Source organism: Dromiciops gliroides, chromosome 1 (genome assembly GCF_019393635.1).
Source record: "Dromiciops gliroides isolate mDroGli1 chromosome 1, mDroGli1.pri, whole genome shotgun sequence".
Taxonomy (NCBI): domain Eukaryota; kingdom Metazoa; phylum Chordata; class Mammalia; order Microbiotheria; family Microbiotheriidae; genus Dromiciops; species Dromiciops gliroides.
In genome coordinates, this window is record NC_057861.1 from 49,116,859 (window position 1) to 49,132,414 (window position 15,556).

Here is a 15,556-nt window from a genome sequence, read left to right on the forward strand (position 1 = left end):
CTTTGACAGACAAGGGTTTAGGGTGTGATGGAAAGAGCATTGGCCACAGAGACTCAGATCTTCTGAGTCTCCACCCTGACCTTTGTGGTCTTGGGCAAATCATTTGCCATCTCTAAACCTTAGTTCTCATGGGAAGAATGAGGAAAATAATCCTTGTGTTCCCAGACTCAGTATAGAAAAGTATGTGCAGCCTTTTGTCTCCAGAGGCATGAGCTACCTACCATTCTTTGTTATTTATGGCCCCGTCCGTTGTATAGAGTAGACCAGTGCTGCAAGCCAAGTCATAACTGCATGTGTGTCTTTTCTCCTCTTCCCAAAGCACATTTCCTCGCTGATGAAGACAAAGACCCTTGTTCTTCTTCCTCATCTGACTCAGAAGACGACTCTCTGCCCTCCAACGAGTGTAAGAAAGTGAGTGATCCACAGAGGGCTCCTTGATAACAGACACTTTGAGGTGGGATGGAAGACAAGGAAAACCCCAGACTTATACCTGCAGAACCACCCCAGCATTTCCCAGAATCACTTTGTGGGGGGACATGGGGGCTTAGCATAAGAGAATGAGGATTGGAGCCTGACCCTGCCACTGATAGATTGTATCACTTTGGAAAGTCAGTGTGTTTGCTCCTCTGTGAAATGGGGACAGTGACAGCTGATAGAACGTCAGGTGCTCAGTTATCCTCAGAAAAGAGCGTTTCCTTTTCCCGAGCCAGGTGGATAGTGCTGGGTGGGTAACCAAGGCAGGAACCAACCAAGATAAACACCTGGGAGGACCCACAAAGGGAATTGACCTGCATGCACTTGTGGAAAAAGCCATCAGGGTGCTTGGGAAATATCTACCCAGCCCATCTGCATGCCAGGAGCCCAATGAAGGCCCCATTGTGCCCCACTATTGTGGGTAATTTTTCTGGCATCTTGACTTTTCAGGAGATCATGATTGGACCTCAGTATCAGGCTATTATTCCCGCCCTCCACTTAAACAGACACAATGAAAAAGGTAAGCAATAAGGTTCTTGAGGCCTTTGAACCAAGATGGGGGATTATAAGATGGGAAGCAGCGTAAGGAAGAAAGATGAAATTTTCCCTCGTGTGCCCCATCTGAAGGTAGGCAGATGCATCCATAAGTCCTCAAGTCCACTTAACTAATATTTCTAAAGCACATATCCATAATGCCTTAACACAGTGCTCTGTACATAGAAAGCACTTAACATTTGAATGAATAAATGCCTTCAGAGGCAGTGAGATAGAGTAGATAGAACACTGGGCCTGGAGTTAGGAAGACCTAGGTTAAAATTTAGCCTTTGGGGACAGGTAGGTGGTAGGTGGTAGCTAGGCAGATCTGGCCTCAAATAATTAGCTGTGTAACCCTGGGAAGGTCACTTAAACCCCCAATTGCCTCCCCTTCCAAAAAAAAAAAATTCAGCCATTGACACTTCTTAGCTCTGTGACCGTGTTCAAGTCACTTCAGCTCTGTCTCCATTTCCTCATCTATAAAATGGGGATAATATCACCTACCTCCCAAGTGGTTGTAAGGGTAAAATGAGTTAATAATTGTAAAACTCTTGGTGCCTACCTGACACTTCCTTCAACAGCATTCATTTTATTAGAGAAATAAATGAATATCCATAGGTGACATAAGCATTGAATTTAGAAGGGGAAAATTAAGAATCTGGAACTAGTTAAGGGTTCGGCAATGAGACCTTTATGGTGGAGGTGGACTTGATCTGGGGCTTAGAAATTGGCCAGAATAAGTGGAGTGGTTTGGAAACAAAAAGGAATCTATTGCATTAGAGGGACTATGAGAAGACCTATCTAAGAGGAACCAAACTGGAGGAGCGGATCATCAAAGAAGTGAGTCCTGGCTGCACCATTCACCAGCTGCTTAGGGTCCTGTATGGATCGCTCATTGTAACTCAGCCAACAGTTCACAAGTTAGAGGGAAAATTGAGTAGAGAAGCTTTTTTGTTGTTACAAGCCATGGATGGGATCAGTTGAGAGCCAGCATTCTCCTGTTAACTGAGTAAACTCTGAATACAAACAATTTTAGCCTGCTAAGTATAGTGTAGGAACCAGAGAAGAAATGGAAGATGTCATTCCAGGTCTGCAGTGAATCTTGGTGGAAGTTGTGCAGAGGCTTACAAATGTGTCATTGACATTGGGGAGCACCATAAAGCAACTTTATTTTTTTCCTATTGTCAGCATAGCAGGGCAATTGTGGAAGAGCAAAATTATAAACACTAGAGTTGGATGTGCCTACTTTATTATTTTAATATGGGAGTCACTCTTCAGAGTGACGGGTTATAGGAGACTGACTTCAGCATTCAGGCTGGAAGAATATCTTCCTCCTTACTTCCACCTTCTCCCCTTTGAAGCTCTCCTCTTAGCTTCACTCAGTGATATCGACCTCCAGTAGTTCCAGAAATAGAATCAACACTCAGAATAGGAGGCAAGGGAGCAGCCCAGGGTGACAGAGAACTCAAGTCATGTACTTAGAGATGAGTAGCACCAGGAAAAACTGAAAAAAAACCCATGGGTTTAGGATTTAACACTTGGATATATGTTTGGAAATCTGGGATGATATGCTTAAATCAGAAGATTGGGGGATAGGGTCTAGTTCAGAGGTGTCAAATAGTCAGGCTGCCTTCCACCACACTCCCCAATACAGCCTGAATCTGATTAAAGTGTACTTGGGAAATGTTACACAAAATAAATAAAAACAGTAGAACATAGTTAATGTTAACATATGGTTTTCTAAGTCAGTATGCAACCTACGGAGATCCTGTGTATGGTTTATGATGTGGAAGTAGGCTGATATATTTACTCTGTGATTCTTTTTCCATTGAGTCTAATGGGGCAAAGAAGTCCAGACCAGGAGGCATGTGCTGGGTGTGTGTTCAGATTCGGTATTCATTCACTCCGACTTGATGGTCCTGGCAGGAAACAAAATATTAGGGCTTCACAAGACCCAGGGCAAACTCTTGCAGTGAGGCTGAAAGGCTTTCTTTCCATAGATGGGACCTTTATATAGACCTGGTCTTCTGGTTAGAGGTTGCTGCCAAGGTCACCAGGTCATTGAAACTTGATTGCTATTGGTGAATGAGATAATCCATTTCATTAGCTTCTGACTATGGCTAGTATGGTCCAATTGGAGAGCTCTTTGATATAGGCATGACTGGGGGTCTGACTGGTAGGCCTATACAGCATGACTTGAGAGTCTTAGGTTTTCTGGGAGGCCAGTTTCTCTCTGCCCTCCTCATGAGTAGCAGTAGGAACAGAGCATTAAGCCCTCAAAGTCCAGTCTTGGCACAAATATTAGTTAGGTTCTTAAGAAGTCCATTTTGTTATTCTCTCATCCCATGTAGGCCATAAGAATGCTACAAAGTCTCTTGTGCCTTGAAATTTTCCTTACTGTTTGTTGTAGGTAATGGGTAACTGCCACTGTGAGTAGAAATTTACACCCTGTTGGGGTATAAATTCTTTTAAAAATCTCATAGTAGGGGCAGCTAGGTGGTGCAATAGATAAAGCACTGGCCCTGGAGTCAGGAGTACCTGAGTTCAAATCTGGCCTCAGACACTTAACACTTACTAGCTGTGTGACCCTGGGCAAGTCACTTAACTCCAATTGCCTCACTTAAAAAAAAAATCTCATGGTAACTACAAGGAAAAGATTTAGATCATAAAGGCTAGTGAGCTAGGTGGTGCACTGGATAAAGCATCAGCCCCAGATTCAGTAGGACCTGAGTTCAAATTCGGCTTCAGACACTTGACACTGTGTGACCCTGGGCAAGTCACTTGGCCCTCATTTCCCCACCCTCCAAAAAAATTAAAATAAAGGCTAACAAGCAAATGCAAATACATATTCAGTATTTGTATTTTGTCATTAGAAAAACTCAGTCTGTATATTTGCATCTTCTTGAGTTCAAATCTGTCCTCAAACACTTACTGTGTGGCTCCGGGCAAGTCACCTGACCCTGTTTACCTCAGTTTCCTCATCTGTAAAATGAGCTGGAAAAGGAAATGGCAAACCACTCCAGTATCTTTGCCAAGAAAATCCCTAATGGGGTCCATGAAGAGTCAGACACAATTGAAAAACAACTGAACGACTGTATGCAGATTTTATGTTTTAGATGACCCTCCTGGTGAGCAATGAGATGTTTGTTTTGCCTTTATAGTTTTTCAGTTTACCTCACAGATAAGGTCAACTGAACAGCACTATTGGTCTTATAAAAGGAAATTTAAAGAAAGTAATGTCCTAAGTGGCACAGTGAAGAAAGGGGCTGGGTCTGGAGTCCAGAACTGAATTCAAATCTGGCCTCATACACTTAACTAGCTGTGTTACCAATGGCAAGTCACTGAACTCTGTTTGCCTCAGTTTCCTCACTTGTAAAATGGGAATAGCACCCACCCCCTAGATTTATCTTGAGGATGAAATGAGATAATATTTGTAAAGTACTTAGCACAGTGTCTGGCACATAATAGATATTATATAAATTTTAGTTTCCTTTCTTTTTCCTAATTGTTTCATATGGGTGACATGTTTATTTCCTGATGCCCTCCACCTCTCCACCCTAACGTATAAAGTATAGTTTTTTCTTTTCCTTTTTTTTTTGGCAGGGCAACGAGGGTTAAGTGACTTGCCCAGCGTCACACAGCTAATAAGTGTCAAGTGTTTGAGGCCGGATTTGAACTCAGGTCCTCCTGAATCCAGGGCCGGTGCTTTATTCACTGGGCCACCTAGCAGCCCCCTAGTTTTAAAGTATAAAGTATAGTTTTGAGGGAAGCTTTGGACAAGGGTGCCCTTACTGGGACAGGTTCTCAGAGTGCATCACACTAGTTTACTTGCTGTTTTACTTTAATAGCCTCCATACCTCCTGACCTGAAAGCTTTAGTTTAGAGGATCACTTCAGCTCTGATATGGACAACACCTGGCTGAAAGTTACTCTACCTTTATCACTGTGGATTTAGGGAGATGGGCCCGAAACATCCTAAGCCATATGAAGTGACTTCTGCATTGGGGACAGTTAAACATCGTTATAGCATTGGATTTGCGTCAGATAGAAGTTTGAACTGAGGCTTCATGTATAACCTGTGGGATTACCTGTTTGACCCAAGGATTACAGTCTGGGAGTAATTTTGAACATCCAGTTCATAATTTAATGTAGTTTGCATATAATAGCCTGGGCTATGGTTGAACAGGCAGGGGAGTTTATCATTCAGAGTGGATAAACAGAACAAAGGGGGAAAACAAGTCAGGGTGTTGCTGCTGTTCAGTATGTTAACCCCAAACATCCTGGCAACATAGATCCATGAGGAATTGCTCTAGCATAGGACTGTACTTGGCTAGCACTTCTTCTAAGTGACAGTTGGCATTTTTCCAAAATTTTTCTATCATGTATGCTGATGTGTCAACATAAACATCTTAACCTGGATCAATTTAAGATCATAATAAATAAATCTAATCTGTAGTCCCCAGAGATTCTGCCTAACACAGTGAATTCCTCTGCTGATGATTTAGAGCAGAATTTAGTTGGTTATGTTGGCATTAATAACAAGATGTTAGGATTGTTTTCATTTTATTATTAATTTTTTGTTTGTTTGTTTTGGTTTGTTGTTTTTTTTAGTGAGGCAATTGGGGTTAAGTGACTTGCCCAGGGTCACACAGCTAGTAAGTGTTAAGTGTCTCAGGCCAGATTTGAACTCAGGTACTCCTGACTCCAGGGCCAGTGCTCTATCCACTGCACCACCTAGCTGCCCCTATTATTAATTTTTTTAAATCAGCAAAAAAATCTTTTTTCTCACCCACCTATCTTAACCCCCTTCCCCTCAGTTGAGAGCTAAAGAAAAAACAAAACCTGTTAGAAACATCCATAATTAATCAAAACCGATCTCCACATTGGTCACATTGCATCTCAGTCTGGGGGCCAATAAGTTTTCATTGCTCTCAAAGGGGTGTGATCTGTGGAGCAGTCTGTTCACTGCCCTCCTAGTCAGAGATCTCTGAGTTCCTGACCCAGGTTTGGGTCTGTTTTATTGTGTGTTTTGGGGTTCAGTGCACTGTTGCTGGACTCATCACTGTTGTCCTGCTGCTGTGCTCCTGGCCAGCCCCCACTTCAGTGTTCACAGACTTCTCTGTCTAATTTCCTAAGCTGCTCTGGGCTGAAAGAATGACTCACTGTGACTTTTTCTTGGCTTTCCCAATGAGAATTTCGTCTAGTCTGCTTTTCAGGTCATTGTGGAGTAACTAACATAAAAATGTTACCTTTTACTCCACCATCTTGACTCTGCCATCCTTCCCTGCCACCCCCCTCCCCCAACCCGGCTCAGTGGTCACATTCCCCCTCCCCACTTGCCCAAATGTCTTTCATTCTACATGGGTAGTATGTTTCATCATTAGTCCTCTGGAACTGTGTCTTGTCCCAGTCCTTTTAAAGTCACTGTAAAAATTATTCCTGTTTCTACTCACTTCACTCTTTATACAGGTCTTGCCGGGTTTCTCTGGTTTCATCCTCTTCCTCATTTCTTGCATCAAAATAATACTCCATCACATTTCTATACCACAGTGTGCTTAGCAATTCCCCCAATTAATGGGTACCCCCTAAATTCCTGTTCTTTGCCACTTCAAAAAGAACTTATTTTTTTTTGCATTTCTCCGTTGAGTGAAATATATTTCTGTACCCAGATGTTATATGTATGTGTGTATATTCTTCCTTCTTTTAACTAGTTCTCATGAATGAATTTGAAGTGCCAGCTACTCCCCTTTACCTTTTCACCTTGTTTCTACAGATATCTACATTCACATTCTTATTATGTGAGATAACTTTCCCTATAACCTTCTTTTTCCTTCCTTCCTCTCCTCAGTGTTTTCCTCTTCCTCTTTGTTTTCATTCTTAAGATCATCAAGATATAATAAAACTACTTTCAGGCCATGTCCATCCTCCTATAACCCTTGATGAGCAGTTTATCCTTGTTTAATTCCTTATCATTGCTCATTCCTGTTTACCTTCATATGTTTCTCTTAACTCCTATATTTGAACTTGAAAGTTTTTACCTAGCTCTGCTCTTTTCATTAGGAATTCTTGGAAATCCTTTATTTCATAGAAGGTCCATTTTTCCCCCTCAGATACTTGAGAGTTTCTAAGTTTGCTCAGTTTTGCTAGGTAAATTATTCTTAGCTATAAGCCCATCTTTTGCCTTCTGTAATACTCTTCCAAGCTCTACTTCTTTATAGTGGTGGATGCTAAATTATTTGTGTTTCTGACTCTGGCTCCTAGGTACTTGATTCCTTTATTTCTGGCTGCTTGCAGAAATTTTTCTTTGATCTAGAAGCTCTAGATTTTAGCTATAATATTCCTGGGAGTTTTTATTTTGGGACTTATTTCAGGAAGTGACCAGTGGATTCTTTCTATTCCTGCTTTGCCCTCTAGTTTTAAGAGATCTGGGCAGTTTTAAGATTTTTCACAATATATCTAGACCCTTATTTTTGTCATGTCATCCAATGATTCTTAGCTAACATTGTTTTGTTTTGTTTGCAGGGCAGTAAGGGTTAAGTGACTTGCCCAGGGTCACACAGCTAGTAAGTGTCATGTGTCTGAGGCCAGGTTTGAACTCAGGTCCTCCTGAATCCAGGGCTGGTGCTTTATCCACTATGCCACCTAGCTGCTCCCTCTTATTGTCTTGTCTTAAGCTGTTAACTCCCTTTCCAATTCTTTTAACTCTTGATTCATCTCTTCTAGGAATTCTTGTTGAATTTGTACCCAAGTTGTGTTTTTCTCTGAGACTTTAATGGTAGATGTTTCAGTCATTCTCCTTCTAGATGTCTGTCCTGAGCTACCCTAATACCACAATAACTCTTTATGATGGGATTCTTTTGTTTGTTTCTTTGTTCATTTTTTCAATCTACTCCCTGAGTTTGTACTCAATTTTAGGGCTGGGCTCTGTACCACTTCTAGAAGTAAGACTTGCTCTAGTTCTATTGCTCTTTTCCTCAAGTATTGAGTGCTATTCCAGGATCTCAGAAACAGGCTTGGAAACGGCAAGCTTTTATTGTTTTCAAAATGTTCTAATCTAGCCAAAAGATAATTGCTACCTCCAATCTGAGCTCTGGAAGTTCATGACTTAAGTTTGGTTCTGAGCAACAGTAGATGCTGCTGGACTCAGGCACCATCAGCCAGTTGGAAAGTTCTGTTGGTTCAGTGATAGACTTGTAAATTCCCATTTGGTCTGAAATTCTTGCCCTGGTTGGGCTAGATGCTGGGAATGAGATCCTGCTCTGCTTCTAGGTCTGAGCTGCTCTGCTGCAGCTTGCTTCTGAACTTCCTCATTTCTCAATAGACAACACAGGCTCTTTTTTTTTTTTTTTTTTTGGTGAGGCAATTGGGGTTAAGTGACTTGCCCAGGGTCACACAGCTAGTAAGTGTCTGAGGCTGGATTTGAATTCAGGAACACCTGAATCCAGGGCCGGTGCTTATCCACTGCGTCATCTAGCTGCCCCAACACAGTCTCTTCCTGCCTGGGAATGCAACCCCCCAGCACAGGTACCCTTCTAAGTTACTAGATCTATGACCCAGAATGGCACATTTATGTGGGTTTATTTTATGTCTTATAACTTTGCTTAAAATTGATTATTGTTTCAAAAGGTTTTTTAGTTGATTCTCTAGGGTTAAGCATATCATCATATCATCTGTAAAGAGTGATAACCTTGTTTCCTTATTTATTGTCCATGCTTAATCCTTCAATTTATTCTTCTTGTTTTGTTATAGCTAGCATTTCTAGTACAATATTCAGTAATAATGGTGATAACATACATCCTTCTTTCACCCCTCATTTTATTGGAAAGGCTTCTAGTTTATCTTCATTACAGATAATGTTTGCTCTTGATTTTAAATAGATGCTACTGGGGTCAGGTAGGTGGTGCAGTGGATAGAGCACTGGTCCTGGATTCAGGAGGACCTGAGTTCAAATTCGGCCTCAGACACTTGACACTTACTGGCTGTGTGACCCTGGGCAAGTCACTTAACCCTCATTGCCCCAAAACAAAAAATAAATAGATGCCACTTATTTTTAGAAAAGCTTCATTTATTCCTAAGTTTTCTATAGTTTTTAATAAGAATGGATGTTGTATTTTATCAAGCCTTTTTGGCATCTATTGATGTAATAATGATTGTGATTTTCATTACTGATTTGGTCAGTTATGCTTATAGTTTTCCAAATATAGAACCATTCCTACATTTCTGTTATAAATTTAGTCTGGTCATAGTGTATGATCTTTGTGATGTATTTCTGCAATCTCCTTGCTAATATTTTATTTAAATTTTTTTGCATCAATACTCATTGGGAAAATTAAGCTATAATTTTCTTTGTCTCTCCCTGGCTTAGGTATTAAAACCATATATATGTCATAAAAGGAATCTGGTAGGACTCGTTTTATCTGTTTTTTTCAAACTGTTTATACAATATTAGAACTGATTGTTCTTTAAATGTTTGGTAGAATTCACTTGTAGATCCATCTGATTCTTGGGGGTTTTTTCTTAGGGAGCTCATTTATGGCTTGTTCAGTTTCTTTTTCTAAAATAGGGTTATTTAAATATTTCTTGTTTTGTTAACCCGGGAAATTGATATTTTTGTAGATATTCATCCATATCATTAAGATTCTCAGTTTTATGTGCACAGTTGGGCAAAATAACTGCTAATAATTGCTTTAATTTCGTCTTAATTAGTCATGCATTCACCCTTTTCATTTTTGAGACTGGTAATTTGGTTTTCTTTTTTATTTTAATCAAATTAGCCAATTATTTTTTTTTAATAAAACCAACTCTGGTTTTATTAGTTCAATAGTTGTTTTTTAACTTTGTTTTATTAATCTCCTTTGATTTTCAGGATTTAATTGGAGATTTTAAATTTTGCATTCCTCTAGGTGTTGTGTTAGTCTTTTTAAAAAATTTACATCCAATTCATTCATCTGTTCTTTCTCTCTTTAATGTGTTTTGAGACATAAATTTTTCCTTAAGTACTGGTTTGGCTGTATCCTACAAATTTTGGTATATTGTCTCGTCGTCGTTGTTGTGGGTCAATGAGGGTTAAGTGGCTTGCCCAGGGTCACACAGCTAGTAAGTGTCAAGTGTCTGAAGCTGGATTTGAACTCAGGTCCTCCAGAATCCAGGGCCAGTGCTTTATCCACTGAGCCCCCTAGCTTCCCATTGTTTTTATTTGTAATGAAATACTGTTTCAATGATTTGTTCTTTGGCCCCACTCATTTTTTAGGATTATATTATTAAATCCATGTTTCAAAGGCCCTTTATTGAATGTAATTTTTATTGTACTATGGTCCAAAAAGAGTACATTTAATATTTCTGCTTTTCTATATTTGTGAGGTTTTTATGCCATAGTACATTGTCAGTTTTGGCTGATTTTTTTATTTTTTTTAAAGAAGGCATAATTCTGTTCCCATTTAATTTTCTCCAGAGGTCTATCATATCTAACTTCTCTACAATTCTCTTCATCTTTTTAACTTCTTATTTATTTTATAATTAGATTTATCTAGGTCTGAGAGAGGTAAATTGAGATTCCCCCAATAATATAGTTACTATTTTCTCCTGTAATTCATTTAGCTTTTCCTTCAAGAATTTGAATGGTATGCTATTTTTATTAATATTTGTTCATTATTGATTTTTTATGATACCCCTTAGCCAAATATCGTTTCTCTGATTATCTCTTTTAATTAAGTCAGTTTTTGCTTTATCTGAGACCATGATTGCAACCTTTGCTTTTTTAACTTCAGAGAAACATAATAGATTCTGCTCTAGGCTCTTTGTAACACCGTCTTTATTTTTCAAATATGTCTATTGTAAACAACATATTGTTAAGAGTCTGGTTTCTAATCTATTCTGCTATTTTATGGGTGAATTCATCCTATTCACATTCACTGTTATAATTGCATCCTGTTCTCTTCTATCCCTTTTTAGCCTGTCCCTTCCTCAAAAATCTGTTTTACTTCTGGTTATTGTCTCTTTTAATCCACTTTCTCTCTTATGACTGCTTTTCCTCCCCCTCCCCCCCTTTCTCTTAGACCCTCCCCCTCTTACTTCTCTGTGGTTAAGATGAATTTCTCTGTCCAGTTTTGTGTGTATTTATATTTTCTTCTGTTGCCTATATTCCTCCCATCATCCCCCCCAGTTGTAAAAGCTCTTCTTTCTCACCTTTTTAAAATGTTAGATAGTTTTCCCCTTTCTTCCTTTCCCTTCTTCTCACTGCTTTCTCTACCCTTCTATTCTTCTTTTGAGATTATCCCAACATAATAGATTCACACCCATGTTCTCTAAGTAGGTTCCTTCTAATTGTCCTAATGATACTAAAGGAGTTACATGTTTCATCTTCCCACATAAGAATGTAATTTCAGGGGGCAGCTAGGTGGCACAGTGGATAAAGCACAGGCCTTGGATTCAGGAGGACCTGAGTTCAAATCCAGCCTCAGACACTTGACACTCGCTAGCTGTGTGACCCTGGGCAAGTCACTTAACCCCCATTGCCCTACAAAAAAAAATAATAATGTAATTCCCTTATGATTTCCCACTCATTTTTTGTGCTTGTCTTGAATCTTGTGTTTGAATGTCAGATTTTCTGTTCAGCTCTAGCCTTTTCATCAGGAATGCTTGAAAATTCTCTTGCATGAAATATCTACTTTTTCCTCTAGGATTATACTCAGTTATGCTAGGCAGGTTATTCTTAGTTGTGTTATCCTAACTCCTTTGCCTTCTAGAATGTCATCTTCTAAATCTTCTGTGATCCTTACTGTGGTATTTGAATGGTTTATTTCTTGCTGCTTGTAGTGTTTTCTTCTTGACCTGTGTGATATCTGGAATTTGGCTGTATTCCTGGAAGTTACATTTTGGGATTTCTTTCAGGAGATGATCAGTAGATCCTTTTAAATTTCTATTTTGCTCTCTGGTTGTAAGATATTTGAGCAGTTTTCCATTATTAACTTCTTGATCCTGGCTTTCAGGTAGTATAGTAATTTTTAAACTGTCTCTTCCTTGATCTAATTTCCAGGTCAGTTATTTTTCATAAGATATTTCATATTTTCTATTTTTTCAGTCTTTTGACTTTGTTTTATCATTTCTTTGTTGTTGGTTTTGTTTGTTTGTTTTTGCGGGGCAATGAGGGTTAAGTGACTTGCCCAGGGTCACACAGCTAGTAAGTGTCAAGTGTCTGAGGCCCGATTTGAACTCAGGTCCTCCTGAATCCAGGGCTTTATCCACTGTGCCATCTAGCTGCCCCGTGTTTTATTGTTTTTTTGATGTCTCAGAAGTCATCTTTTACTATTTCACCAGTTCTAATTTTTAGGAAGTTCTCTTCAGTGAGGTTTTGTACCCCTTTTACCATTTGGCCAATTCTGGTTTTTAGGGAGTTATTTTCTTCAGTATTTTTTTGTGCATCTTTTACCATACTGTTCATTCTCTTTTTATAATTTTCTGGCATCTCATTAGTTTTCCCAATGTTACATTTGGGCTCTGTTTACCTCTTGGAGGGAGATGACTGGCCCAGGTTTTTGTTTTTTATGTCATTCTGCTTTCTCAGGTCAATAGGGGCCTCTTAAGTTTTTGGTGCTTCCAGTGTGTGATCTAGAAGCATTCTGGTCACTGCCCTCCTGATCTGCACTCTGGTTCTTATCCAGATAGGGCTCATACTCCTCCCAGTAGTGACTCACTACGAATGCTCTTCTCTGACCTGGAACTGAGTAATTGGTGAAGGAGCTGCCAAACAGGCCCTGGTCCTTTACACAATACTAGTAAAAGGAGTCTTCTAGGATCTCTTTCTGCCCAGGTGTTCGATCTCCTTGCTGTCCTGGGTACTCCTGCTGCTGCATAGCTGGTGCTGTTTCTGCCATGCTACATGTCTGGTCAGGGCCCACCTCGCTGTCCTCAAACCTCTTTCGGCCTTCCTAAGTTGTCCTGGAATTCTGTTTGGTGTTTTCTGCAATCTTTTTGTAGGGGAAGTTTGGCAGCTGTGAGCTTTCACTCTGCCCTCTTGACTTGTCTTTTCCCCACCAACTTGGGTTTTGAGAGACCAGTACAATTCGAAGTAAGGGCAAGTAATGGAGGGTGAATAAAAAAACCTGGCATAGTTCTGTAAGAATCAGTGATGTGAAAACTAAGAATGAATTGAAGACGGCTTTAAAAAGCTAATACTTTTTTTTTTTTTTTGGTGAGGCAGTTGGGTTAAATGACTTGCCCACTTGCCCACAGTCACACAGGTAGTAGTGTCAAATGTCTGAGGCTGGATTTGAACTCAGGTCCTCCTGAATCCAGTGCCGGTGCTTTATCCACTGTGCCACCTAGCTGCCCCGCTAATACATTTTTTTTAAAGTGTTTTGAAAGTTTTTTATGGGGAAAGAGGAGGATCATAGAGGAAAAATAGGACTAAAGCTCAAGGTAGATAGGGATGATAGCATCCGTAGTTGTCATAGCTGCTCATTTCTTGGTTTTAATAAGTTAAGAAGATAAGAATTTTCTAACTGTTTAGACTTCACTTCTTAGTAAAATTCTGGAATTTAATAAAAGAAACAGTGATCAGCATAATTTCCATCAAGAACAAGTCATGAATTGAGAAATGCATTGTTGATGGAATTGTGAACTGATCCAACCTTTCTGGAAAGAAATTTGGAATTATTGCCAAAGAGCTACAGATACCCTTTAAATCCATCAACACTGCTAGGTCTGTATCCAAGGAGATCAAAGAAAAAGGAAAAGGACATACATGTACAAAAATATTTATAGCAGCTCTTTTTGTGGTCACAAAGAATTGGAAATTGCGGGGATGCCTATCAGTTGGAATGGTTTAACAAGCTGTAGTATATGATTGATGGAATATTATTGTGGTGTAAGGAAGGAAAGAAATTATTTCAGAAAAATTTGCAAAGACTTATATGAACTGATGCTGAGTGAAGTGAGCAGAACCAGTAACAGCAATAGTGTAGTGTCAAGATAAACAACTTGGAAAGACTTCACCATTCTGATCAGTACAAAGATCCAAGACAGTTCTGAAAGACTTAGGATGGAAAATGGCATCCACCTCCAGAGAAAAAACTGATGGACTCTGAATGCAGATTGAAGCATAGTTTTTTTAGTCACTAATTAATTACTGTATGCCAGCACTAGGAATGCAAAGAAAGGCCCTCAGGGAGCTCACATTCTAATGGAGGAGCAACATGCAAATGACTGTAAATACAAAGTATGTATAGCATGAACGAGTGGCACTAGTGCATCAGTGGGAAGGACAGCTTGCCCAAGCTGGGATTCAAGCTATCTTGAAGGAAGCCAGGAGGTGGAAGTGAGGAGGGAGAGCCTTCCAGGCGTTGGGGACAACCGGAACAAAGGCCCAGAGGTGAGATGGAGTGAAGGGCGTCACAAGAGGCCCGTGTACTCGACCGTACAGTGTGTGGAGGGGATCAAGGGTAGAAGACTGGCCTTGAACGGCCTGATGTCAATTTGGAAAAGGCTTTCCTGGAGTACTCTAGGGGTGTGTGCTTGGCCCTGTGTGCTGTGTAGCCATTCCAGGGGAGGGTGGTGGAACAATGAAAGGGGGAGTTAGAATGAGCCGGGGGTTGGCTCGCAGGAGGAGCAGGGAGTAGTAGTTAGGGATCTTCCATCTGATTGAACAACAATTCAGAAGCACAGTAATACTTAAGAGAGCCATAGGGCTGTAGGTTGACACACACCCTTTGTAGTACCAAAGGTAATATGGATTTGATCCTCAATCCCTGAGGAAGAGATGGGAGTGGTGGAAAGGTATGTGCTCAGCAGCAGAGCCAACATGCGGTTAGTTACTGGACCTGTCTGACCATCACAGCAGGGGCCCATGGATTCCTGGGGCCTCATCCCTCTAAGAGGCATGTTTTTGAAGCATGTTGGAACTGCTGACCCTCTGCCAAGACAGCTCTGCTCTCCAATATTGATGATTATCTCCATAAAACAACACTTTCATACTTACGATATAGCCCTTCTCTCTTACCTTTTTTTGGTGAAATATCCCTAACCAGTCTTCATATGGCATAAGGAAGAGGTGACTAGACTTGTTTTGGTTAGCTCCAAAGGCAAGAACTAGGAGTAATGGGAGGAAGCTACAAAGAGGCAGATTTAAGCCCGATGTAGGGAAAACTTCCTGACAGAGATCCAAAGCTCCAACATCCCTGCTCGTTTGCATTTCCCTTGACTGGAAGTCTTTAAACAGAGGTTGGACGACTACCAGGTTTGGATCAGGCTTCTGAGATACTGTTCATTACTGTGGTTCTGAGAGGAAAAGAAAGGTCTGAGATTCCCCTTCAGTGTCCCTTTCTGCGCCAGTAGCTCTTTCATGTCTCTTTCCTCTGCTTTGGCCTGAACTCACCCTATAAGCTTGGCTTCTAAAAGCCTCACTTGTTCTCCCCTTCTGGGCTACTCCAGGTATAAAGGTCACCAAAAAATGTGACCTTTCTGTTGGAATTGGGGTTCCAGACATCTGACTCTCTCCCCAGAGTCCCTTCTCCCATCAAGTCAATTTCAGTCAGGCCTTGCTAGAGACAGCG

At 40.4% G+C, this 15,556-nt stretch overlaps 1 protein-coding gene across 4 annotated transcripts in view; it reads left to right on the plus strand.

The window, feature by feature from the left end:
* The window catches only part of MIER2 (MIER family member 2), a 40,450-nt gene that overhangs the window by 12,428 nt on the left and 12,466 nt on the right, over positions 1-15,556 (plus strand). For all 4 annotated transcript variants that reach the window (XM_043978339.1, XM_043978338.1, XM_043978340.1 and 1 more), the window contains 2 exons: positions 320-411; positions 925-994. In XM_043978339.1, the coding sequence (XP_043834274.1) occupies positions 320-411; positions 925-994 (162 nt within the window). The remainder of the gene's footprint in view (positions 1-319; positions 412-924; positions 995-15,556) is intronic.